Source organism: Indicator indicator, chromosome 13, assembly GCF_027791375.1.
Source record: "Indicator indicator isolate 239-I01 chromosome 13, UM_Iind_1.1, whole genome shotgun sequence".
Lineage (NCBI taxonomy): Eukaryota > Metazoa > Chordata > Aves > Piciformes > Indicatoridae > Indicator > Indicator indicator.
This window is the reverse complement of record NC_072022.1, coordinates 9,734,969-9,762,787: the sequence shown is the minus strand read 5'-3', so window position 1 is coordinate 9,762,787 and position 27,819 is coordinate 9,734,969. Positions and strand designations below refer to the sequence as shown.

The window sequence follows — 27,819 nt, the reverse complement described above, 5'->3', positions numbered from 1 at the left end:
GTTAGAAGGGACCTCAAGGATCCTCAAGTTCCAACCCTTCTGCCACAAGCAGGGACACCTCACACTACAGCAGGTTGCTCACAGCCACATCCAACCTGGCTGCAAAAACCTCCAGGGATGAGGCTTCCACTACCTCCCTGGGCAACCTCTTCCAGTGTCTCACCACCCTCATGGGGAAGAACTTCCAAACTCTACCCATGAAGACTTGAGGGTTGTTTTTTTTTTTTTCCTATAAAACATTCCATGTGATCTTATCAAAACAATCCTCCTGTACTGTCCTTTCAGCTTTACAGATCACAGCTGAGGTATTTTGCAAGCTTTTTTGTAATATTTAAAGTTTTCAGGGTTCCTTAATTTAATTAAACACAAAGACGTAGTTAGCTGTGTGGGATGGACTACAGCTGACGAGCTCTACTCCTGCGCTGATGATCACCAGATTATGAAATGGAACCTTTTAACCAGCGAGACAACCCGAGTAGTGAAACTGCCTGATGAGATTTATCCCATAGATCTGCACTGGCTTCCCAGAAGTATAGGTGGGAAGAAGCAGTCCCAGGCTGAGAGCTTTGTTCTTACAAGTTCTGATGGTAAGTCAATTGAAAATGTTGATAGTTTCATGCAACTTTCTGCTTATGTCACTCATATGCATGACAAATTATTTGTGGTTAAATAATCTGCAATAAAGCAGCTTTAAATACCTACTACATCAGTTGCATTGGTGTAAAAATAATAATTCCTTCAGATTTCATACATTGCATCAGTGATTTTCTCCAAAATAATGTTATCAAGCATGATATGGAATTTTTAATATAGGATAGAATCATAGAATTGTTAGGGTTGGAAGGGACCTCAAGGATCATCTAGTTCCAACCCTCCTGCCATGGGCAGGGCCACCTCACAGATATGGTTCTATCATCTTTTTATAAATCAGGAGTTTTAATTAGGTCTGTACTGTGTGCCAACATAAGTCCCAAATCACTTACAGGTGATGACTGAGTTACTGAAATCCCACAATCTCAGCATGATGGGGTTGGGAGGGACCTCTGGAGTTCACCCAGTCCAACCCCCTGCTCCAGCAGGGCACCCACAGCAGCTTGCCCAGCAGCACAATGCCCAGGGGGGGTTGGAAGCTCTCCACACAAGGAGACTCCACAACCTCTCTGGGCAGCCTGCTCCAGGCCTCCAGCACCCTCACACCAAACAACTTTCTCCTCCTCTTCAGGTGGAGCCTCCTGGGTTCCAGTTTGTGCCTACTGCCCTTTGTCCTGTCTCTGGGCACCACTGACAAGAGTCTGGCCCCAGCCTCTTGTCCGCAGTACTTAACTAGGTAAAAATTTATATATCTTAGTTGTTGTTAAGTCTAAGGAAGAAGCTCTTAACATTGATCAATAAATTCCTCCTGAATATTCAGTTTCTGGCAAGCTGTCCACAAGACATATTTGGCAAAAAATCATAGAGATGTTGCTTTTGTGTTTCAGTGAAATCAAAATACAAACCAGTGCAACCTTAAGTTGGGAAAGCATAAATGCAGATTACAATTTAATTTCCAAGTTTTTATCTCCTATTTTAACAGCACTTTGAACAAAAAATTACAAAGATTATTATTTATTGGTGGACAGCAAGTTCTCTATGGAACAACAATGTGCCCTTGTGGCCAAGAAGGCTGGTGGGATCCTGGGGTGAATCAAGAAGAGTGTGTGCAGCAGGTCCAGGGAGGTTCTCCTCCCCTTCTACTCTGTCCTAGTGAGGCCCCACCTGGAACGTTGCATCCAGTTCTAGGTTCCCCTGTTCAGAGTGACAGGAATCTACTGGCTAGAGTCCAATGCAAGGGTACATGGATGATGAAGGGACTGGAGCACTGCCTGATGAGGAGAGGCTGAGAGCCCTGGGGCTGTTTAGTCTACATAGGAGAAGGCTGAGAGGGGATCCAATAAATGTCTATAAATATCTGAGGGCTGGGAAGAGACAGGGACAGCCTCTGCTTACTTGTGCTAGGACAAGGGGCAGTGGATGTAAACTGCAGCACAGGAAGTTCCACCTTAACATGAGGAAGAACTTCTTTACTGGAATGGTCACAGAACCCTGGAACAGGCTCCCCAGAGGGGTTGTGGAATCTCCTCTCTGGATGTGTTCTTGTGCAACCTGTGCTGGATTCTATGGTTCTGCTCTGGCAAGGGGTTTGGACTGGAAGATCTCCAGAGGTCCCTTCCAACCCCTAACATCCTGTGAGCCTGTGATTTTGTTTTGCAAAAGCAAGTGAATTGCATTGTAAAAGGAGGAGTTTTGGTGTTTATTTGCTGTTTTCTTAAGTCTTCTCATTAAACATTTTCTTTACCCATCACTCAGCCTGCCTTACGTGTCAAGCCTGCAGTTTTCCTGCAGCAGCTACTTCATCTCTGTGATAAGGATTCCTGGAAATGTGCTGAATCCAATGGAAAGGGAGGATAATGTCTTTACAGGCTTGCCTTAATTCCTGGTTAAACTCCAGCTGTTTGTGAAATTAGAGCAAATGTAGATTTAATCCTCTTGGGTTTTCTTCCAAGCTGTGTCTCTTGTGGGACATTGTTCTTCTGCTTCCGGCTTCCATTGATCTTCTTGCTGCTTTTTTACAAAAATAAAGGGCATATTCAACTTTAAACTGCTTACTAAGCACAAATTACCAATGAGGACAGCTAATCTTTCAACATTTGATGTTACTGATATTTTTATGTTAGCATTTACAAGTCTATGACAAGTAATGACCAAAACATACCTAGTTTATACTCTGGATTTGAACAGGCTGCTAATCTGCTTGAATTTCCTCCAGAACTGCAGAGTCACTTTAAGGCTGAGGATAGCTTCTGGCTTCAGTAGTTCAGAAAAATAAAGGAACAGTGTCTCTCTTGAACTGGGGAGCCCAGTGGAGGCTACAAAGCTGCTGAGGGGTCTGGAGCATTTCTGTGAGGAGGAAAGGCTGAGAGCCTGGGAAGAGGAGCCCTGGAGGGAATCTGAGCAATGCTCAGTGAGAGCTAAAGGTGGGAGGGTGGGGCATGAGCCTGGGGCCAGACTCTTGTCAGTGGTGCCCAGGGACAGGACAAGGGGCAACGGGGCACAAAGTGGAAACCAGGAGGTTCCACCTGAAGAGGGGGAGAAAGTTGTTTGGTGTGAGGGTACTGGAGGCCTGGAGCAGGCTGCCCAGAGAGGTTGTGGAGTCTCTTGTGGAGAGATTTCAACCTCCTGTGGCCATTGTGCTGCTGGGCAAGCTACTGTGGGTGCCCTGCTTTAGCAGGGGGTTGGACTGGATGATCTCCAGATGCAAATGCCACCATGCTGTGATTCTGGAATTCTGAGTAAAGTAAGATTAAGTTGAATTGCTTGTGTCTGCTGCAGACATACAGCTAAATTTTTCCCTTTCCTAGTTGTGTGGCAGTTAAGTTCTAATTTGAAAGGCTCAACTTCCTCAATGTTAAGTTGAAGAACAGAAGGCAGAGAAATTCGTTGAAACATTGCTTTTAGAGCAACCTTTGTGTGTGAATGCAGTGAAAAAAGATGTCTGATGAGTCAGGTCATTTGACTGTCATCAGTTGTAAATTCATATGTTGGAAAAGCAGAGCAGCTGCAGAAGTAAAGATGATACCCCCTGAAAAGTTGATTTGGCCCTGTTTTGTCTTGAGTGTTTTGATACAGTTTTCTAAAATGCATGATTACATCTTTTCCAGATGAATTTTCTCTTAGTTCCTAAGGTGGACTTGCTGGCCTATGAAACTGTTCTTTCCTGCTAGGCTACAATGTGCTATCTTTCATTCTTTCAAAAATGCCCTGTGAAAGAATTAAGAGCTTGTGGAGTGGGAAAGGATGCAAAAAAGTTGAGAGGAGTTGAGTGTTGGATTTTCTCCTCTTCTCTGTGTCACAGCCCATTGTTGTTCTGACAATGTGCCTAACCCAAGCATTCAGTCACTTGCCATCTGTCCTGTAGTTTTTCTCTCATGCATTGAGGGGTTTGCTTACAGAAGTCCTAAGGTCTCATGGATGCTGCCTGAATTGCTGGAAGCTGTTGTTTCAACAGGCTGCCCGGGGTGGGGGTGGGGTGTGGAGTCTCCCTCTCTGCAGATATTCAAAACCTGCCTGAATGTGTTCCTGTGTGACATGGTATAGGTGCTCCTGCTCTGGCAAGGGGATTGGACTGGATGAGCTATCGAGGTCCCTTCCAGCCCCTAACATTCTGTGATTCTGTGATAAAAAATGCCATAGAATTCTTCACATCCTTAAAAAAGTAATTCTTAGTATTTCCAATTAGATACTCAAAGTTGATGGACACCTTTGAGTTAGAGCTGTGTGTAAGTTTGCTCCTGGTTTATAAAGCTCTATTTTTTTGTTAAGGGAAATCAGAGAAATTACTGGGGAGTAACAACCCCCTGCACCAGTGCAGGTGAGGGGTGACCTGCTGCAGAGCAGCTCTGTGGAGAAGGACCTGGGAGTGCTAATGGACAAGTTCTGCATGATTCAGCAATGTGCCCTTGGGACTGAGAATGCAAATGGTGTCCTTGGGTCCATGAAGAAGACTGTGGGCAGCAGGTTGAGGAAGGCTCTCCCCACCTCTACTCTGCTCCATTGAAGCCACAGCTGGAGTCCTGGGTCTGGTTCTGGGCTCCCCAGTTCAAGAGAGAATAGAAACTACTGCAGAGTTCAGTGGAGGCAGCAAAATTGCTGAGGGGCTTGGAGCAGCTCTGTGAGGAGCAAAGGCTGAGAGCCCTGGGGCTGAGAGCCTGCAGAAGAGCAGCCCCAGAGGGGAGCTGAGCAATGCTCAGCAAGAGCTAAAGGAGCTGTGGGGGGCAAGAGGCTGGGGCCAGACTCTTGTCAGTGGTGCCCAGGGACAGCACAAGAGGCAGAGGGCACAAACTGGAACCCAGGAGGTTGCATCTGAAGAGGAGGAGAAAGTTGTTTGGTGTGAGGGTGCTGGAGGCCTGGAGCAGGCTGCCCAGAGAGGTTGTGGAGTCTCCTTGTGTGGAGAGCTTCCAACTCCGCCTGGGCATTGTGCTGCTGGGCAAGCTGCTGTGGGTGCCCTGCTTGACCAGGGGGTTGGACTGGGTGAGCTCCAGAGGTCCCTTCCAATTCCACCCTGCTGTTAAATGTATGGTGTTGGTACTGAAAATTTTATGAATTTTATGGAGCAAAACTTGAAGTGGGTAGATTCAGGTTGTATGTTGGGAAGAAGTTTTACGCTAGGAGGGTGGTGAGACATTGGAACAGGTTGCCCAGGGAGGTGGAGGAGGTTTTTAAGGCCAGGCTGGGTGTAGCTCTGAGCAACCTGATCTAGTGTGAGGTGTCCCTGTCTTTGGCAGGGGGGTTGGAACTAGATGATCCTTGAGGTCCCTTCCAACCGTAACAATTCTATGATTCTATGATACTAAAAATTATCTGAATGAGGAAGAAATGGTGTTAGTAATTTCTGTGAATTCAGGAAAAAATGGGATTAACTGCTGCTCAGAGTACTCTGGTGGATTTAAGTTGTACTTCAAAATCATGGAATCATAGACCAGTGTGGGTTGGAAGGGACCTTTCAAGCATCATCCAGTCCAACCTCCTGGCAGTCTGTAGGGACATTTGTAACTAGAGAAGGTTGGCCAGAGCCCCAGACAACCTCACCTGGTTCCAGCCATGGGACATCTCTGAGCAACCTGGGCTAGTGTTTCACCACCCTTATAGTAAAAAATTTCCTCCTTTTCTCCAGTCTGAGTCTTCCTCTTTCAGTTCAAACCATCACCCCTTGTCCTGTCCCAACAGGCACTGCTCAGAAGTCTGTCCTCAGCTTTCTACTCAGCTCCTTTCAGCACTGCAAGGCCACCTGAAGGTCTCCTTGGAGCCTTCTCCTCTCCAGGCTGCACAACCCCAGCTCTCTCAGCCTGGCCTCCCAGCAGAGGGCTTCCAGCCCTGCCAGAATTGCTGTGGCCTCCTCTGGCCCTGCTCCAACAGGTCCCTGTCTGTGCTGTGCTCAGGACTCCAGAAGGGGTACAAAAATCAAACACAGGAAACCAGAACACAATAAAAATTGTTTCAAGCTCATGTCACTGCAGGCCACCTAAATTTTGCCTTCTGAATGTGCAAAATATGAGCAGAGCCTAGAGCAACCAGAACTCCTGCAGACCAAGAGGACATAGACACCTCACACTAAGTGTGTGCAAATGCTCCATCACTTAAAATTGGATCATTTCCCATTAGTAACATCCTGCTTGGGAATATTGTGATGGTTTGAAACTGTCTTTTTAATTTTTCCTTGCAAAGTTCAGAACAGAGAAAGTGAAAGAATGTAAATAAGTCACTATTGGGTGTAAGAAAGCAAAATAACGATTGTTCTAAACACTTCCATTGGATAGATAGAAATGTTTAAGAACTATTACCCAAAACAAAGTAGGCACTCTGCACATTCTGCGTTCGGCAGTGGGGGCAGTTGCTGGGCTGTCTGGCTGCTGTTTCTTCTTCTCTTCTGGCTGAAGATAACACGACTGACCTTGGCAGCTAAGTTAACAACTTTCTGCTTAACTAACTCTGCTTCTCTGTCCAGGGGGGTCTGGGGGGGAAGCTCCTGGGAGAGGGAGGCCCCTTTGGGAGGGTCCCCTTGGGGGGAAGCAAAGGGAGATCGATTGTGCTTTTTCTGTTGATTGTATATATTTGTGAATGTTGTGAATTTTGTATATTTGTACATATTCATTGCATTTCATTGTAGATTTTAGACTTTGCTTGTAAATACAGCTTTTCATTTGCTTCCAGACTGAGCTAGCCTGATTATTGTTGGTGGGGGGGGAATTTCAGCTCACACCGACACACTTTTTATTTTTGGCACCCAACATGGGGCTTGATTGCTTGTGATTTATTTCTGCTCAGATTAGGAAGCAAAATGAAGCTGTTTTGGATTTTGAGTAATTTTATTTCATCTATTATCGGTGCAATTGTCTACAGATGGGCTGTTACCTGCATGATAGACAAGATTGTGAGATATGTGGCATATAAGTCGTTTCTTTGGGTTAAGAACAAGTTACTGAATGTTGGTGAATTCTGTTGTGGTCTTATTGGGCTAAGAAGCTATGGTAACTCAACTATGGATCTGCTAGCAGACACATATGAGTTTGTTACTCCTCTTACAACTACAGAGGGTCCTTGGAACCAGTGGTACCCTAGATATCTTGTGCTTGCCTTAATTTTGTTGCTTCTTGGAATAATCATATGGCTACTGATAGCACTGTATCAAGAAAGACATAAGGCTACTTGCTCTTCCAACTCTGCTGTGAATGTGAAAACCAAGCCAGTAAATTTGGTGGCCACTGTAACCAGAAAGCGTAAAGGAGATGCAGATGCTGCAGGAGATGGTGCAGATGGAGATGAGGGTCCTTCTACTCAGGGTCCCTCTGTGAAGAAAGATCCTTCTGATGAGGAAGAGAGGGTTAGCCTTAAAACTCTGGTAGACCTCTTGAGACCCCACATGGATGATGGAGATGTAGGTCAGGATGTAGACCCTGGTAGATTAACAACTGCTGGTAGTGCCTCTGAACTCAAAGAAATTCAACGGAGGATTAAAATAGGATTATGGGACAGCGACCTCAGGATGATGATGATGATGATGATGATGAGGATGACATACAGTCAGCTAATGCACCCAGACAGGAAATTAGACATGTGAGGAAGGATTACATCAGAGGAGATAATGAGCCAGTCCTGTCTTGGCTAGCCAGGTGTTTTGATATGGGAGCCCCAGCATTGGTGGTAGGTGACAAGTCGGCCTCTCAGTTGGGGATGCTCTCAAAGGATACAGGCATAGACAGGCATCTAGGCAAGTGCATTGGTAAAGTTTCTCTGTGGGCACGCCTCCTACTGGCAGTCTCACTGAGGTACCCCAGCAGAGATGATTTACCATGGAACCCTAAGCCTTGGACCACAATAGCTGAGGGAATCAAGCGTCTGAGAGAGTTTGCTGTGAGAGAAATAATGTATGGAGATCATAAGACTCTGAATCCTGATGAAATTCCTGTTGGAACAGGCCTTGCCAAAAAGCTCATTAAGCTTGCTCCTCCTAATTATGCTACTATTCTGGCAAGCAGGATTGTGGCAAGAAATTATGGTGGAGTGCCTCCCACTGTTGGCCATTTCACTGACCAAATGAGGCAGTTGGAGGATAGTCTTGCATGTACTTCTTTGGTTTCAGCCATTGAAACTCTGTCTGGAAAGATGGAGAATTGCATGAAAGAGCTGAAGGAGGAACTTAAAACCTCCATATCCAACTTGATGAAGGGGGATGATTCTAATTCCTCTTCCTCCAGATGGATACAAGTTTCAGCTGTCAGAAACAGACGTGCTCCAAGGAGGCCATTCCAGAATAGGTCAAACCAAAACAGACAGCAGAGGCAATCACGTGGCAGTATCTGGATAACTCTGCGTGATCAGTTTGGTGAGAACATGAACAGATGGGATGGTCAACCAACTTCTGATCTTTTCAAGAGGTTACGGGAGCTGCAGAGGGGCAGATCCCGAGGTAGCAATACCAGGAGGGTAGCTGTCGCTTCCTCAGTTTCCCAGAACAACTCTGATAGCTCCAACAGTGATCCTAATTCTGGTGCTGGACGTTGTGCCAGCTGTACATGTGGAGGTAATCCCCACCATTAGGGGTGCCCTGCCTTCCGCCAGGGGGAGGTAAGGGATAATGGAGATAACAGAATCTATTGGGATGTGTACATCCAGTGGCCTGGCACTTCAAAATTTCAGAAGTACAGGGCCTTGGTTGACACAGGAGCTCAGTGCACCATAATACCATCAAATTATCAAGGGGGAGAATCTATAACTATTCAGGGAGTCACTGGTGGATCTCAAGAGTTGTTTAAGATAGAGATTGATATAAGCTTAACTGGGAAGCAGTGGAAGAAACATACTATTGTAACAGGACCTAATGCACCTTGTATTTTGGGAATTGACTTTCTGAGAGAAGGGCGTTTTAAAGACCCTAAGGGTAACAAATGGGCTTTTGGAATAGCAACTGTAGAAATTGATGGAGGAAAATTGAAGTTGTCCATTAGACCTGAGCTTTCAGATGAATCTGCAGTTGTGGGACAACATGAGATAGAGGATGTAAAGCTGCCGGTTGCTTCTCAAACTGTACATCACAGACAATACAGAACCAACCATGACTCTTTGGTGCCCATTCAAAACTTGATTCGTCAGTTGGAGAGTCAGAAGGTCATCAGCAAAACTCATTCACCTTTCAACAGTCCAATCTGGCCTGTGAGAAAGCAGAATGGAGAGTGGCGTCTGACAGTTGATTTCCGTGCCTTGAATGAAGTAACTCCACCCATGAGTGCAGCTGTGCCAGACATGATGGAACTCCAATATGAGCTGGAATCCAAGCAGGCCAAATGGTATGCTACCACAGACATTGCTAATGCTTTCTTCTCTATTCCCATAGCAGAGGAATGCAGGCCTCAGTTTGCTTTCACCTGGAGAGGCATTCAGTACACATTCAATCGTTTGCCCCAGGGGTGGATTCACAGTTCAACCATCTGCCATGCAGTGATCCATGATGCTTTGGAGAAAGCTGGAGCTCCAGAACACATTCAGTTCATCGATGACATCATCGTCTGGGGTGAGACTGCTGAAGAAGTCTTCGAGAAAGGTAACAAAATCATTGACATTCTCTTGCAAGCTGGTTTCGCTATCAAGCGAGACAAGGTGAAAGGACCTGCCAGAGAAATCCAGTTTCTGGGAGTGCGGTGGCAAGATGGTCGCCGTCACATCCCAATGGATGTGATAAACAGAGTCTCCACCATGGCAAATCCCATCAACAAGAAAGAAACTCTGCGTTTCTTAGGCATAGTGGGATTTTGGAGACTGCACATTCCTGGATACAGTCAGATTGTGAAACCTCTCTATGATGTGACTCGAAAGAGAAACAGTTTCCAATGGGGTCCTGAGCAACAAGCAGCCTTTGACCAGATCAAGCGAGAGGTAGTCCAAGCGATGGGTCTGGGACCTGTCCGAACTGGTCCAGACATTAAGAACATTCTGTACACGGCCGCGAGTGACAATGGTCCAACCTGGTGCTTATGGCAAAGAGCTCCAGGGGAGACACGAGGACGTCCTCTTGGTTTCTGGGGTCGTGGCTACAGAGGTTCAGAGGCAAACTACACTCCAACAGAGAAAGAGATTTTAGCTGCTTATGAAGGAGTGAAAGCTGCTTCTGAAGTGATTGGAACTGAGTCACAACTTCTTCTAGCTCCCAGATTGCCAGTTCTGAATTGGATGTTCAAAGGCAAAGGTTCTTCACCACATCATGCAACAGATGCTACCTGGTCTAAGTGGATGGCTCTGATAACACAGTGAGCTCGAATGGGAAATCTCGAAAGGCCTGGTTTGGTGGAGGTGATCACAAACTGGCCAGAAGGCACAAGCTGTGCTAAACCTCCAGAGGAGAGAGTAACTCGTGCTGAGGAAGCTCCTCCTTACAGTGATCTGTCTGATGATGAAAAGAGATATGCTTTGTTCACAGACGGTTCCTGTCGTCTTGTTGGGAACAAGCGGAGATGGAAATCTGCAGTGTGGAGTCCAACGCGCAGAGTTGCAGAAGCGAGAGATGGAGAAGGAGAATCCAGTCAATTCGCAGAGGTAAAAGCTGTCCAGCTAGCTCTTAACATAGCTGAACGTGAGAGATGGCCAAAGCTTTATCTCTACCCTGACTCGTGGATGGTAGCCAATGCCTTGTGGGGTTGGCTGAAAGACTGGAAGAAGAATGGCTGGCAGAGGAAAGGAAAGCCAATCTGGGCTGCAGATCTGTGGCAAGACATTGCTGCTCGCATTGAGAGAATCCCAGTGAAAGTGAGACACATTGATGCTCACATTCCTAAGAGCAAAGCTACTGAGGAACAACAACACAACCATCAGGCAGATCTAGCTGCAAGAGTTTCCCAGGTGGACACAAACTCTGATCCTGATCCTGATCTTGACTGGAAACACCGAGGTGAGCTGTTCTTAGCTCGGTGGGCCCATGACTCGTCAGGACATCAAGGCAGAGATGCAACCTACCGATGGGCTCGTGACAGATCCATTGACATTTCCATGGATGCTATCACACAAGTCATCCATGAGTGTGACATTTGTGCTGCTATTAAGCAGGCAAAGCGGATCAAGCCCTTGTGGTACGGTGACCGATGGTCCAAGTACAAGTATGGTGAAGCCTGGCAGATTGACTACATCACTCTACCTCGTTCTCCATCTGGTAAGCAGTATGTGCTGACTATGGTAGAGGCGAGCACTGGATGGCTGGAAACTTATCCAGTTCCTCATGCAACTGCACGTAACACCATTCTTGGCCTGGAGAGACAAATCCTGTGGAGACACGGAACTCCAGAGAGGATTGAGTCAGACAACGGAACTCACTTCAAGAACAATCTTGTAAAAAACTGGGCCAAAGAGCACGGCATCGAGTGGATATTCCACATTCCCTACTATGCACCAGCTGCAGGGAAGATCGAACGCTACAACGGTTTGCTGAAAACCACTCTCAAAGCCATGGGGGGTGGATCATTGAAAAACTGGGAGAAACATTTAGCACAAGCAACCTGGTTGGTGAATAGTAGAGGTTCAGTGAATCGAGCTGGACCTGCCCAATCAGATTTGTTGCGAAAGGAGGAAGGTGATAGAGTTCCTGTTATCAGAGAAAAGAATCTGTTAGGCAAAACTGTTTGGGTATTTTCTCCTTCAGGAGAGGCCAAACCTGTCCGAGGGGTGGTTTCTGCTGAAGGTCCTGGTCACACCTATTGGGTGATGCAAGAAAATGGTGAAATTCAGTGTATTCCACAAAGAAATCTAACTTTGGCTGAGAGAGGTTAAATTCAGAGTGTTGCGCAGATACAGCATCGCGCCCAAGAGGAGAGTCCATGAGATCTACGGTGCACGAACCCTGAGAGCCCTGAGTCACCTGAGAGTCCCTGTTCCTTCCTTCGCTCCATCTGCGAGGAAACAAGCTGTTTGCTGTTTTTCCTGTGATTTGACTCTTTTGAATCATCTACATCTGAGATAGCCGGAATGGACTATGGTCTTTATTCACCTAGTGTTGTAGATATTATTTTAGATTAGATAAATGGTAGTAGCAGCCAATGGAATTGTTTAGAAGGGGTGGACTGTGATGGTTTGAAACTGTCTTTTTAATTTTTCCTTGCGAAGTTCAGAACAGAGAAAGTGAAAGAATGTAAATAAGTCACTATTGGGTGTAAGAAAGCAAAATAACGATTGTTCTAAACACTTCCATTGGATAGATAGAAATGTTTAAGAACTATTACCCAAAACAAAGTAGGCACTCTGCACATTCTGCGTTCGGCAGTGGGGGCAGTTGCTGGGCTGTCTGGCTGCTGTTTCTTCTTCTCTTCTGGCTGAAGATAACACGTACTGACCTTGGCAGCTAAGTTAACAACTTTCTGCTTAACTAACTCTGCTTCTCTGTCCAGGGGGGTCTGGGGGGGAAGCTCCTGGGAGAGGGAGGCCCCTTTGGGAGGGTCCCCTTGGGGGGAAGCAAAGGGAGATCGATTGTGCTTTTTCTGTTGATTGTATATATTTGTGAATGTTGTGAATTTTGTATATTTGTACATATTCATTGCATTTCATTGTAGATTTTAGACTTTGCTTGTAAATACAGCTTTTCATTTGCTTCCAGACTGAGCTAGCCTGGTTATTGTTGGTGGGGGGGAATTTCAGCTCACACCGACACAAATATGAATCCTAATTTAGAATGAATTTAGTGGGGTAGTTTCATGGGTTTTTTACCTTCTACACAGTTCACGGTTAACTCTGTTCTCACTTGCATACACATATTGGTCTTGACAACATGATCCTTCTCTGAAGTAGACAGGTCTTTGGTTTCTGGTTGTGACTCATCAAGTGTGGCCTGGTTTAGGATTCATATTCCCAAGCAGGATGTTACTAATGGGAAATGATCCAATTTTAAGTGATGGAGCATTTGCACACACTTAGCGTGAGGTGTCTGTGTCCTCTTGGTCTGCAGGAGTTCTGGTTGCTCTAGGCTCTGCTCATAGTGCTCACTGGCCAGTTAGATCACATAATTTTCAAAGAATTTGGGCTTTAAGGTAGCTGATTTGAATCACTGAACTCTTCTAAGCCTTGTGTTCATTCTGCCACATGCTTCCAAGGCCTTTGTCTGCTCTTTGGTCCAGTTTAAATTTGATCTTCCTGGATTTAACCAACATCCCTCATTTGGAAAGAAAGACTTCCTCATGCTTCTGTTGAAATCATTAATAGTTTTGTTTTTTGGCTTCTGTGAATTTCCATAACAGCTCCATAATGCAGGCAGGCAGGCAGCAAGACTTCCTCAGAGCACTGCACTCACCCATGGTCAGATTGTTTTAGCTTTTCCATTTTCCTTTTTGGTGGCTGAGTGATTTTTCAGATCTTAAAAAGAAACCCCACAAGGACTCTCCTGGGCTGCAGCCTATATACTTTTGACAATGAAATTACATCAGGCAGTTGTGCCCCCAGAGAAACATGCAAAGTTCAGAGGGACAGAAGAAAAATGGAACAGGCAAAACAAAGATCAGGCATACCAAAAGGAGGGGAAAAATAAAAAAAGCCAACAACCAAGCCACGAATCCGAACTGTATCTCATTTACAAGCTCTTCTGCAAGAGCTCATTTGTTTGGGGTAATGGCAGCTGTGAACACCCAAATTGCATGTTTTGTTCTTTTGTTTTTTGGGTGTTAGCTTGTTAGTTTGTGCATTTTTTAACAGAAGATGACACCATTGCAGTCCTGATTCACAAATGAGATCTTCTGTTTTGTGTTTTTTGTTCAGGGAAGTTCCATTTGATTTCTAAGCTAGGAAGAGTAGAGAAGAGTGTGGAAGCCCACTCTGGAGCTGTCCTAGCAGGAAGGTGGAATTATGAAGGAACAGCACTGGTTACAGGTAAGTGTCCTTCAAGTGACCAAGGGAATGGATTGAAGCTTGAGGAGGAGGAGGTTTCCCAGGGAGGTTGTGGATGCCTCGTTCATGGAGGTGTTCAAGACCAGGTTGGATGAGGCCTTGAGCAAGCTGGGCTGGTGGGAGATGTCCCTGCCCATGGCAGGGGGTTGGAACTGGATGATCTTTAAAGTCTCTTCCAACCCAAACCATTCTAATGATCTATGAATTTATTTAATATATGACCAACCCATGACATTAATTTAATTCAGTCAGGTCGGTGACTATTTGGAGACAGAGATGAACAGAAAGGGTCCCTTCTGCCTGCAGGGGGTTTGGACTAGGGTTCCCTTCCAACCCAAACCATTCTGTAATTCTGTGTTCTGTACTTAACAAAGCAGAATAATTGATAAGATTTTTTTATTATCTATAACAGAGAAAAGTTCCTAAGTTGATAGATTTATATCTTTGCACCCCATGTTTGGGGTTTTTTAGCCAGCAAAGTTTAATGAGGCCTCCTGAGAATCTTCAATATTCTTTTTTTGTGCCTCTCTTCCTTTATTATTAGGAGTTGTGTAAATCCAGCTGCAGCCTAACTCTCTTCTCTGTTGAGTCTGGGAGAGTGATTTCCCAGTGGCTGCATCTCTTTTTGTCCTAAATCTTTTGGTAATTGGTTGCTTTTGGCGTTTTTATCACAAACTTCTATCTTGATGTTAAGGGGAAGCTAATTGAATTTCCTCTGATAGACTTCTCCTTTATGGGATTTCTGTTAGTGTCAGAATTTTCTGCAGCCTCCTGTTGATCTAGCACAGCTGATTTCTTTGGACAAAATCCAACTCAGTCCAGAAGTACTGAAGATAATGTTGGATCTGCTTGTTTCCAGACTCAGTCTGACTCTAAAATGCTGCTTCAAGGAACTCTGTCTGGCATGTTCCTCTGAAATCCCAGAGGCATGGAAAAAATTGTTCTCTTTAAAGACAGATTTTGCCTTAGGAAATTCTCCAAAGAAAAAGTCAAAATTGCCTTTTCCATCATCCTTTCTTTTTTTTTTTCCCTTTTTGAAAGACCTTGTGGGGACTATGGGAATTCATCAACAGTGTCCTCTGAGAAGATCACACCTTTTACACCACAAGGAAGAGTGAATCATTAAGGATACTGTATCAGTTAACACATTCTTTATGGTTCTATTTGAACACAAATAGGCTCACAGGATGTTAGGGGTGGGAAGGGACCTCTGGAGATCATCAAGTTCAACCCCCCTGCCAGAGCAGGACCAGAGAATCCAGCACAGGTCACACAGGAACACATCCAGAGAGGGCTGCAAAGGCTCCAGAGAAGGAGACTCCACAACCTCTCTGGGCAGCCTGTGCCAGGGCTCTGGGACCCTCCCACTGAAGAAGTTCCTCCTCATGGTGAGGTGGAACTTCCTATGCTGTGGTTTCCATCCATTGCCCCTTGTCCTATCCCAGGGTGCAACTGAGCAGAGCCTGTCCCTGTCCCTTCCTTCCTGACCCCCAGCCCTCAGCTATTGATAGACATTGATCAGATCCCTCTCAGTCTTCTCCTCTCCCGACTAAACAGCCCCAGGGCTCTCAGCCTCTCCTCCCCAGGCAGTGCTGCAGTCCCTTCAGCATCCTTGGAGCCCTCCCTTGGACTCTCTCCAGCAGATCCCTGTCCCTCTTGAACTAGGGAGGCCAAAACTGGATGCTGTATAACAGGTGGGGCTTCACTAGGGCAGAGTAGAGGAGGGGTATAAGATTTCTTTAAATCTTTCTTACACTTTTTAATCACTTTCAAGTTACATCAGCCAGCTAGAAAAACCTGAGATCTGGTAAGGAAATGATCTTTGAATGAAAGAATGGTTTTAAGCATCTAGGTGCACCTTTTTCCTCATTAATTTCATCTGAGAGGCCTAAATGAGGAGGCCCAGAGCTATGCTTTTAAAATACGATAGCAGCTTGGGAAATCTGTGTTCCTAATCCATACTGACCTCTGCTGCATGGTGTATAAGAACTTTAATAAGCAAACTACACTTCTTGGAAACACCCAGTTATGTTATAAAATTTAAGCCTTCCAAAAGGAGCTTTCAGTTATCTTCAGTTTCACCATTTATCAACTGTGAAGCCTCCAGTTTAATACATAAAGTCTGCTCCTACTCTCTTCAGACTCCTCAGAGACTCATTTGTTCAGCCTCCAGGCCATTGAACTGTAGATAGATGAAAAGTACTAGTGATGGTGAATAGAAAATACAGAACTTGTCTGGTGATAGACTTGCTCTTCCCAGGAACAGCTTCAGATAAGAAGTCTACAGGGATTTTCAGGAGAGGAAGAGACTTGTTGATAGCAGCAGAACAGCCTTAAATATTTCTTCCTAAATATGCTATTTATAGAATCATAAAATCATTTCAGCTGGAAGAGACCTTTAAGATCATCAAGTCCACCCATTAACCAAAACTGCCAAGTCCACTGTTAAACTGTGTCCCTCAGCACCACATCTGCATGGCTTCTAAGTCCCTCCAGGAATGATGATTACACCACTTCCCTCCATGGATTGTTCCAGGACTGGAGAACCCTTTCACCGAAGAAACTCTTCCTAGTGTCCAACCTAAACCTCCCATTGTGCAACTTGAGACCAATTCCTCTCAGTCACTTGAAACTAGAGAGAGGAGACCAACCCCCACCTGGCTCCAAACAACTTTCAATGAGTTGCAGAGAGCCAGAAGGTCTCCCCTCAGCCTCCTCTTCTCCAGGCTGAACAACCCCACTTTCCTCAGCTGCTTTTCACCAGCCCTGTTCTCCAGACCCTTCACAATTTGGGGAAGCCCTGGGGAGCCTCACTTGTGACTGGTTACAGCTGAATTTAAGTCCATTCACCACAACTCTTTGGGCTGGGCCATCCAGGCAGTTTTTGACTCAGTGATGTTAATGAAGTATGTTAAGACGACTACATAAACAATATTTAGCTGGAAGAAGACCTGGACTTCCTTTAATTGTAGTGTTTCCTACTTAAATACAAATGCTTTGTTTGTTAGACTTGTTATGGCATTGAAGTTAATGGTTCCTGTGCTATCTTTTCAGTGGGTGAAGATGGTCAAGTGAAAATCTGGTCTAAGAGTGGAATGCTGAGATCCACTTTAGCTCAGCACGGTAAGCTGATTTTCTGGAAGTCCTGTTACTGCTCTCTGATTTGGGGTATTGTGAAATACATTTAAAACAACAGGCCCTAAATGTGGCACTAATTTTTTTGTTTCAGGATCTTGAGGTCTATGTAGGTCCCTCTGGATCCCCCAACACTAAAAGGACATAGAACTGTTGGAGAAGGTCCTGAGGAGAAAACAAAAGTTTTCAGAGGGCTGGAAGGCCTCTGTTGTGAGGTCAGGCTGAGAGAGTGGAGGTTGTTTAGGCTGTAGAAGAGAAGGCTCCAGGGAGACCTTAGAGCCTTTGAGGCTCTAAGGATTTGAAGAGGAGGAGGATTTGAAGAGGAGACCTGGAGGGGGACTTTTGACAATGGAATGGAATGACAGGGTGAGGAGTGATGGCTTCAAACTGGAAGAAGCTGGGTTTAGATTGGACCTTAGGAGGGAATTCTTCCCCATGAGGGTGGTGAGGTACTGGAACAGGTTGCCCAGAGAAGTTGTGAGGCTCCAAGCCTGGAAGTGTTCAAACCCAGGTTGGATGGGGCCTTGAGCAACGTGGTCTGGTAGGAGGTGTTCCTCCCCATGGCAGGGGACTTGGAACTAGGTGATCTTTTAAAATACCTTCCAAACCAAACCAGTCTGGGATTCTAAAATAAACAACAAAACATAAATTGAAATCGTAGTTGAGCACAGGGGAAAGTGGATTTTTAATGAGATGATTATCTTAAAAAAAATCTTCAAATTAGAAGTATGATTGCATCATTTTTAGACAAGAGTTTCAGTTCCACCCTAAAGGATTCTGGAGAGGGTAAAGAATTAAAAATTTGAACACTAATAATTTTTGAATACCAAGCCACAGAGTTGTATGGTGATGTTGGAAATAAATCTCTAAAAGCATTGCAAGAGTGCTTGAAAGGGACAAAGTGGATGTAGGTTAGTTCCTGTGATCTTCAAAGCTCCTAAGACTTCTTGGTTCATCTCTTTGACCCAGTGCCTATTTTATGGATACACAGATTGCTTTAGCAGGGGGGTTGGACTGGGTGATCTCCAGAGGTCCCTTCCAACCCCCACCATGCTGGGGTTCTGTGAAATAACTGATTAGTGGGTAAGTATTCACAGAGTCACAGATTGCATTGGGTTGGAAAGGACCATCAAAGGTCATCTTGTCCAACCCCTTGCAGGCAGCAGGGACACCTCCCACTAGAGCAGGCTGCACAGGGCCACAGCAAGTCTGACCTTGATTGTCTGCAGGGATTGAGGCCCCAACCACCTCCCTGGGCAGCCTGTTCCCAGTGTTCCCCCACTCTCATTGTGCAGAACTTCTCCTGATGTCCAACCTAACTCTGCCCTGCTCCAGTTTCAAACCACTACCCCTTGTCCTATCCCCACAGCCCCTTCTGAACAGTCCCTCCTCAGCCTTCCTGTTGGTCCCCTTCAAATGTTGAAACGCTCCTCTAAGGTCTCCCTGGAGCCTTCTCTTCTCCAGGCTGAACAGCCCCAACTCTGTCAGCCTGGCTTCATAGCAGAGGTTCTCCATCCCTCTGGTCATCTTGGTTGCTTCCTCTGTACCCCCTCCATTAAGTCCTCATTGCTCCTTGTGCTGGGTTCCCAAGCTGGACACACTTTGTGTCCTATCACTACAAGCCCTTCCAAACAGCCCTTCCCGTAGGTCCCCTTCAGATTCTGCATAATTCAGTGTATGCAGAACATTCCACTGAAGGGAAACTATCCCTTCCTTGCTGCCCATGGGGAACTAACCTTGATCTTGACTTTGTACCTAGTCTTTAGCCATACTGCAGCATTCCAGTTCTTTTACTCCCATTATTTTAAAGTCCAACCTTCAGAGGTCCCTTCCAACCTAAAGCATTTGAAGATTCTCTAAGCTACAGATGGATATTTATATACCCATGGGGTTTGTTATTTTAAAATTGCTATCTCTTTAATCACCATTTCTAACATTTTGGTGCTATTGCAGTGAAGATCCTGAGCTGGATTTTGTTTTTCAGACTTGAGAGATGGGAGATCATGTGACCTTTTGACTTCTTTTCTTTTTTTGCAGCAAACCACATGCACCTGGGGTTGGGTTAAATGTCAGGCCCTTATCTCTTTCTAAAACAAATTATCTACATTCTTTCAACCTGTGGAAGGCATCATTTTAACCACAGGAGTGAATGTAATATGTATTTCCATTCTGGTAAGGAAGTTCAGATTCAGATGTAATGGTTTGTTTTTGTTTTTTTTTGTGCTTACAATGTCAAGAGCTAAGCCAACTGAAGGGTAATTTTGGATGAAAAACACAAAACTTACAGCACACACTCTTCCCTATTTCTCATTTCATATGTTTCAAGGGGTTTTATGCTTCATTCTGCTGCTTTGTGGTTTCATCAAACTTATAAAGTAAGAGACATGTTCTAGTTTGAAAAATGCAGGCTGAATTTTCACTGACTTCTTAGAGTTTCTGGTGCAGTTGACAAGTACAGTTGAGCTGCCATGGGATAGAATCCTAGAGTGGCTCAGGTTGGAAGGGACCTTGGAGATCATCTACTCCCACCTCCCTACCATGGGCAGGGACACCTCTCAACTAGACTCAGCTGCTCAAGGCCTCATCCATCCTGGCTTTGAACACCTCCAGGGAGGGGACATCCACAACCTCCCTGGGCAGCCTATTCCAGAGTCTCACCAGCCTCCTACTGAAGCACCCAGAGCAGCTTGCCTGAATTCAGGTTGAGAGCAGCGAAGAAGAAAGAGACTTGGGGATGTTGATTGCTGAGCAGCTCCTCATGAACTAGCAGTACCATCAAGCAGACCACTAGGCAGCTGTGTGCTGGGCTGCAGCCAGAGGAGTGTGGGCAGCAGGGCAAGAGAGGGGATTTTCTGCCTCTTGACTCTGCTCTGCTCAGACCTCACCTTCTATACTGCCTCCAGTTCTGGTGTTCCCCCTTGTCCTGTCTCTAGACACCCTCAGCAAAAGTCCCTCTGCAGCCTTCCTGCAGGATCCTTTCAGCTATTGGAAGGCAGCTCTAAGTTGCCCCTGGAGCCTTCTCCTCTCCAGGCTGCACACCCCCAGCTCCCTCAGCCTGTCCTCACAGCAGAGCTGTTCCAGCCCTTGGATCATCTTTGTGGCCTCCTCTGGCCTCTCTCCAGCAGCTCTGTGTCCTTCTTGTGCTGGGGACACCAGATGGGGATAATTGTCTACTTGTATTTGTCTTCTGAGATAAGATCCTGCAACGCTCAGAAACCTTTTAAATTTATAGCATCAGGTTCCCATAGACTCCTTTGTAAGCTGCTGACATAGCTGGGATCAGGACAGGATCCTGCAGGACTTACAACATTATTTGAGAGAGGTATATCATGGCTGAGCTAATTTTTCACCTCCTTTACCACATCCTTGGGAAATGAAAGGATTCCCAGTGCTAGCATTTTTTCTGGTCTTTGTATTGGAAATACGTTTTGTGGCTCTTATTTTGGATGATGGTCCACATGCTGATTCTGTCTTTGCGTTTGAATTCACTCCAAAACCATGAACATACATTTTCCCCTTTTTTAGCTTTTTTCAGTACTTACATGAAGTGCTCTTGCCACATGTCCTTCACCATTCCTATGCCTGCCTGTCCTGTCCCTGGGCACCACTGACAAGAAGCTTTCCCCGTCCTCTTGCCACCTTCAGCTTTGGCTCTTGCTGAGCATTGAGAAGATTCCCCTCTCAGGCTGCTCTTCTCCAGGCTGAGCAGCCTGTCTAGTTGAGAGGTGTTCCCTGCCCATGCCACAAGGATTGGAATAGATGATCTCTGAGATCCCTTCCAACCTAAACCAGTTTATGGTTCTGTGATGTTTATTGTGAGGTGAAACTTCTGCTTTAAAAGGTAAGTACAGTCTCCCCAGGGAGGTGTTGGATTCCCCTCCATTAGACAGTTTCAAGGCCCAGGTGGACAGGGTACTGGGCCAGCTCATTTAAATTATATTCTTACCCTGAAAGGTTGAATTGCATGATCCCTAAGGTCCCTTCCAACCTGGTATTCTGTGAATGACCAGTCCTATGAAGACCAAATGCAAGGTCCTGCATCTGGGTCAGGGCAATCCCAACCACCCATATAGGCTGGGCAGTGGCTGGCTTGAGAACAGCCCTGAAGAAAAGGCCTTGGGGGTGCTGGGGGATGAGAAGCTCAACAGGAGCCAGCAGTGAGCACTTGCAGCCCAGAGAGCCAAGCAGAGCCTGGGCTGCAGCAGGAGAAGTGTGGGCAGCAGGGCCAGGGAGGGGATTCTCCCCCTCTGCTCCACTCTGTGAGACCACACCTGGAGCTCTGTGTCCAGTTCTGGAGCCTCTGTTCCAGGAAGGATCTGGAGGGGCTGGAAGGTGTCCAGAGAAGGGCCATGAGGATGAGCAGAGGGCTGGAGCTGCTCTGCTCTGGAGACAGCCTGAGAGAGTTGAGGTTGTGCAGTTTGGAGGGGAGAAGGCTCTGAGGAGACCTTCTTGTGGCCTTGCAGGATCTGAAGGGGGCTCCAAGAAAGCTGGGGAGGGACTTTGGAGGATGTCAGGGAGTGATAGGACTGGGGGGGATGGAACAAACTAGAAATGGGGAGATTCAGATTGGATGTTAGGAAGAATTTCTTCCCCATGAGGGTGGTGAGAGACTGGCAGAGGTTGCCCAGGGAGGTGGTGGAAGCCTCATGCCTGGAGGTTTTTGCAGCCAGGCTGGATGTGGCTGTGAGCAACCTGCTGTAGTGTGAGGTGTCCCTGCCCATGGTAGGGGAGTTGGAACTGGCTGAGCCTTGAGATCCCTTCCAGCCCTAGCAATGAATCTGCGTTTGAAGTGCAGCTCATGCCAGAGAGACATAAAAATTGCCTGAAGGAATGTTTGTCCTCCTGTGAATGTAAAAGTCTCACCCAGACTCACTGCTGTGAGTTACCAAAGCATCTGTTGTGGCTGGAAGTGGCAGAGTGACTGCTCCATCACTCCCACACTCAACCCTAGTCTAGCTCCTTCTCTGCTGTGTGCATTGGCCAGGGGAATGATTCATTGTGGGGTTAACATCTGCTGCTAGAGTGCTGAGATGTGAAAAGCCCACCCTTGGTTCTTAGTGCTGCTGCTGTTCTTCAGATCTTCTCTCACTCCACCTTTTCACCTCCTTTTTTTGGAGACTATTTTTGCCCTGCCAGCCTTTATCACCAATGCAGTTCCCTGCAGTTTGTGCTTGCTGCTGAATTTTCCTTTTCCACAGCAGTGCAATGTGTTGGCAGCCTTTTCCCAACCATGTTCTTGTTAAGTGCAGAAGGAAATGAGTTAACTTAGCTCCTGCTGTTAAGCCCTGGAAATTGTGGTTAAGTAGTCAGCCATCATAAAAAAAAATAATAAAAAGTTCAACATTTGGTTTAAATATAAAACCCTTTCTGATTGTTAAATCAGCATTAGAGCAGGGCAAAAAATGAGTTTATTTAGAATTTCTCTACAGCTGGTGACAGAATTTATGTCATTTTCAACAGAAATTACTGCCAGGAGGAAAAAATACTTAGTGCCAGATTTACTTTAATATATGTTGCATGTTTCTGGGAGTTGTCTCCTCTAATGCTGGATGAGTGGAAGAAAATAATTTACATAATTCTCCCATTCTCTCACACAAAATAAATTCCTTCCTAAAAGAAAATATGGAACCTACTAAAAGAATCAGGAGCAGTGACACTGGGTCTCACATTAGAGTTTGGCTGTTGGGAAGCTCTAAGCAAATTTAGTGTGGAATTGATGGGGCTGCAATAAAATCAGGGGTTTTATTCAGAGAGAAAATTCAGCAGCCTAAGTGGTAAGGTATGAGATGGATTGAGAATGGTTGAGGTAACACTTCAGTCACTTAAGTGGCTAAATCTCATCAAAATATAACCATAAAAAGCTCTTCCTGAGACATTTTTTGAAATGGAATTACATATGCCAAATCTAGAAATCACAGAATTGTTTGGGTTGGAAAAGGCCTCCAAGATCATCCAGTCCAAACATCAACTCAGCACCACCCTGGCCACTAAACCATGTTCCAAAGTGCCATTGCCACAGGTTTCTTGAACACCTCCAGGGATGGGGACTTCACCTCCTCCCTGGGCAGCCTGTGCCAATCCCTGACCTCTCCTTCAGAAAAGAAATTGTTACTAATCTTCAAACTAACACTCTGCTGGCACAGTTTCAGTCCATCTCTTCTTGTTCTATCACCTGATACTAGGGAGAAGAGACCAATCCCCACCACACTCCAACCTCCTTTCAGGGAGTTGTAGAGAGCAATGAGGTCTCCCCTCAGCCTCCTTTGCTGCAGACTGAACACCTCCAGTTCCATCAGCTGCTCCTCACCAGCTCTGTTCTCTAGATCCTTCACCTGCACCTTGCCTGTCTCTGGACCTGCTCCAGCTCCTCAATGTCCTTCTTGGAGTGAGGGAAATACTTCCTTCAAAATTTTACCCTGAAAGAGCATTTCTTAAGCCTTTTTTATTACCATAAATTAAATATTAAAAATGGTTTATTTGATCAGTTGTAATTGATCAATGTGATTGTCATAGAATTCTAGGCCGATTTGGATTGGAAGGGACCTTAAAGATCATCCAGTTCCAACCCCCTGCCATGGACAGGGACACCTTCCACCAGCCCAGCTTGCTCAAGGCCTCATCCAACCTGATCTTGAACACCTCTAGGGAGGAGACATCCACAGCCTCCCAGGACAACCTGTTCCAGTTGTTCTTGATAATTCCTAATAACATTCCTGATTCTTAGTTACTAAGTGAAATAAGTCCCTAAGTGAAGTCCCTAAAGCATGAGTCCCTTTGAATCACAGAATCCTTTCAGTTGGAGAAGCCCTTTAAGCTCATCAAAAAACCATTCCCTAACTCTCCCAAGGCTGGGGCTAACCCATGTCTCTCAGTACCACATCTCTGCCTCTGAAATACCTCCAGGGATAGAGATTCAGCCACTTCCCCAGGCAGCCTTGCCAGTGTCTGAGAACCCTTTCAGTTAAAAAAGTTTCTTCTCATGTCCAACCTTAAACCTCCCCTGAGGAAACTTGAGGCCATTTCCTCTTCTCCTAAGTGCATATCTCTGAGAATTTAGGAGAATTTTTTTCCATTTCCCTCTTCAAACACCAATATTTAGATTGTAACAATTGCTCTTTCCAAGGTTTCTTCTTTCTCAAACAGGACTTTTGGGGCACAGTTCAAGTTGTGTTAATGTGGGTAGGATGTTTTGAGGTTCATTGGGCTGTTCTAGCTGACCTCCAAGTTCCTGTTCCTCCTGTTCCAAAAGGAGGAAGATTTCCTCTAGGTCGTGTGTTGTACCTCTGACGTCCACATGGGCTTCAAGGAATCTGGGGAGGGACCTTTGACAGTGGCTTGTAATGACAGAATGAGGGGAAATGTCTAGAAACTTGAGGAGAGAAGATTTAGACTGGAGATTGGGAAGAAATTCTTGATAGTGAGACTGGTGAGATGCTGGAACAGGTTGCCCAGGGAGGTTGTGGAGGCTGCAAGCCTGAAAGTGTTGAAAGGCAGGTTGGATGAGGCCTTGAGCAAGCTGGGCTAGTGGGAGGTGTCTCTGCCCATGGCAGGGGAGGGGGGTTTGGAACTGGATGATCTTTAAGGTCCCTTCCAACCCAAACCAGTCTGGGGTTCTATGGTCTTGGAATATCCAAAGTGCATCACATCATGCCCTCGAAGTCCTCATTGCTGCCACTGACAATGCGAAGCCTGTTTGAGAAAACCAGGGGCCTGAACCAAGCCTTCTCCTTCCCTTCTCTGCAGATAAGGAAGCAAGTTTTACAAAGAGCAAAGAAAAGAGCTTGACAGGGACTGAACTGCAGAGCCTCCCTCCCTGCACTCTGCAGAGCTGAGGCCGTGCTGAAACTTTGCTGCCTCTCGCTGCAGGCCTTTTGCAAGGACAGAGATCATTGTTTGGCCACGCTCTTTGCTGACCCTTCTTAGCTTTATTTGCAAGGCATCAAGTAGTGTTAGGACTTTGATTCTTCTTCAGGGGAGACTTAATCCTGTCAAGTGCTATGGAAAATATTTGGATAGTTGGCAAGTCTGATTTTTTTTTTCCTGGATGCTTCTTCCATGTAATTTTTCACTTCTTCTGTTTTCAAAGAAAGCAGTTTGCAAACAGCAACAGAACATGGTTTTAAAAGGGAACAGGCAGCTTTAGTGGAGACGTATCCTCCTGCAGTTTTCAGTCTGCCACAGATCAGTGAATTGGGAAAAAAAGCTATGAAGTCTGTGAGCTGCTCTTTCTACTTATATTTGTTCTCATTTGGGTTTGAAGTTGCTTGTGTAGGGGATTTGGGGGTTTTTACATGTGCAGCAAAACAGCTCTCTTGTTGGAGGTTTCATTATGGGAGCCTAACATATTAAAAAGAATCATTTAGTTGCAAGAAGAATTTATCTGCAATAATCATTTAGGTGCAAGAAGAATTAAGGCTGGACCAGATGATCTTTGGGGTTCTTCCAACCTGGCATTCAGTGATTTTTTTGATTCTGCAATATAATTTTTTTTCTACCCACATTTGTGTCCACATGTAAAAGCATAGAATCTTTTTGATTGCAAAAGACCTTTAGGATCATCAAGTCCAACCAAATTTTTCCTCCTGTTCAGATGGAATTTTCTGGGGTCCACTTTGTGCCCACTGCCCCTTGTGCTGTGACTGGGCACCACTGACAAAAGTCTGGTTCCATGCTCTTGACCAGCACTTCAGATGCTGAGAAGGTCCTCTCTCAGGCTGCTCTTCTCCAGGCTCAACAGGCCCAAGGCCTTTTCCTTCTCATAGAGGTACTATAGGCCCTTAGCACCCTGATAGCCCTTTGTTGGACTCTCTCCAGTAGTTCCCTGTCTCTCTTGAACTGGTGAGCCCAGACTGGACAAAATACTCCAGATATGACCTCCCTAGGGGCAGAACAAGGTGGGAGGAGAACCTTCCTTGACCTGCTGGACACACTCTTCTCAATGCACCCCAGGACACCACTGGCCTTGGCCATGAGGGACACTGCTGGCTCAGGATGAACTTGTCCCCCAGCACTCCCAGGTCCTTCTCCACAGAGCTGCTTTCATACAGGTCCTCCCTTACCTGTCCTGGTGCAGGAGATTGTTCCTCCCCTGGTGCAGACCCTACACCTGCCCTTGGTGACCTTACAGTGCAGTTTCTGCATGGTTTGATCAGAGAAGCCCTAATGTTCTCTTTCTTCTTCCCCACAGGAACACCAGTGTACTCAGTAGCCTGGGGACCTGATTCTGAGAAGGTTCTCTACACTTCAGGGAAGCAGCTGATTATTAAACCTCTTCAGCCAAATGCCAAAGCTTTGCAGGTATCATTATGGTTGTCTCATGCTTCCAAGGGAAAACCTATTCTGACTTATATGTACTTCTGTCAAACAGAAAATGTTTGTGCTACAATTTTCCATGCAATTCATCTCCTACTCGTTTCTCCTTTCTCCCTTTTTTCTTGTTTTTCTGTGGTTGTTCATTTCTTTACCCTAAAAAAAAACCCTGACAATTTCTATTCTGGATATCTTTGAAGCATATGATTAAGCATTTACCCAAACAAAGAAAAAGCAAAAAGATGCAGGAAGCTACAGGGCTGGAGCACCTCTCCTATGAGGACAAACTGAAAAGAGTTGGGGCTGTTTAGTCTGGAGAAGAGAAGGCTCCCGGGAGACCTTCTTGTGGCCTTCCAGTACCTGAAGGGAGCTACAAGAAATCTGGGGAGGAACTTATTAGGGTGTCAGGGAGTGATAGGACTTGGGGAAATGGAAGAAAAAGCAGAAATGGGGAGATTCAGATTGGATGTTAGGAAGAAATTCTTCCCCATGAGGGTGGTGAGACACTGGCACAGGTTGCCCAGGAAGGTGGTGGAAGCCTCATGCCTGGAGGTTTTTGCAGCCAGGCTGGATGTGGCTGTGAGCAACCTGCTATAGTGTGAGGTGTCCCTGCCCATGGCAGGGGGGTTGGGACTGGCTGATCCTTGAGGTCCCTTCCAGCCCTGACAATTCTATGATTCCCTTTGGTTGCAAAAAGGCTGAAAGATAGAGGTGTAATCATTCAGAAGATGCTTTCAGTCCAGGTTGTTCCTTCCTTCTTCAGGCTGCATTTTACTTCAGAAGAGAAAATGTCTCTGCATTTGTACTGTTGGAAACTCAGATCCATGCTGCAGGGGTAGTAAATGATGGATAATGGATGGGGTGGAGAATGGATGGAGAGCAGCCCTGAGGAGAAGGACTTGGAGGGAGTGGGGGTGCAAGGATGGACATGAGCACTGCCAGCCCAGCCCCAGCCTATCCTGTGCTGATCCCCAGCAGGGTGGGCAGCAGGGGCAGGGCGGGGATTCTGCCCCTCTGCTGTGCTATGCTGAGACCCTCCCTGCAGTGCTGGGGCAGCTCTGGAGTCCTCAGCACAGACAGGGACCTGTTGGAGCAGGGCCAGAGGAGGCCACAGCAATGCTGGCAGGGCTGGAAGCCCTCAGCTATGAGGCCAGGCTGAGAGAGTTGGGGTTGTTCAGACTGGAGAAGAGAAGGCTCCAGGGAGACCTTAGAGCAGCCTGCCAGGATTTGAAGGGGGCTACAGGAGAGCTGGGAAGGGACTTTTGACCAAGGCATGGAGTGACAGAACGACTGTGATAGCTTCAGACTGGAAGAAGCTGGATTTAGATGAGACATGAGGAAGAAATTCTTTAGAGTGTGGGTAGTGAAGCACTGGAACAGGTTGCCCAGGGAAGCTGTGGAGGCTCCAAGGCTGGAGTTGTTGAAAGC

At 46.0% G+C, this 27,819-nt stretch overlaps 1 protein-coding gene across 1 annotated transcript in view; it reads left to right on the top strand.

The window, feature by feature from the left end:
• Positions 1 to 27,819, top strand: part of IFT80 (intraflagellar transport 80) — a 68,629-nt gene that overhangs the window by 680 nt on the left and 40,130 nt on the right. Inside the window, exons 2-5 of the mRNA XM_054385968.1 lie at positions 366 to 587; positions 13,819 to 13,929; positions 17,002 to 17,070; positions 26,270 to 26,379. Coding sequence (XP_054241943.1) covers positions 366 to 587; positions 13,819 to 13,929; positions 17,002 to 17,070; positions 26,270 to 26,379 — 512 coding nt within the window. The remainder of the gene's footprint in view (positions 1 to 365; positions 588 to 13,818; positions 13,930 to 17,001; positions 17,071 to 26,269; positions 26,380 to 27,819) is intronic.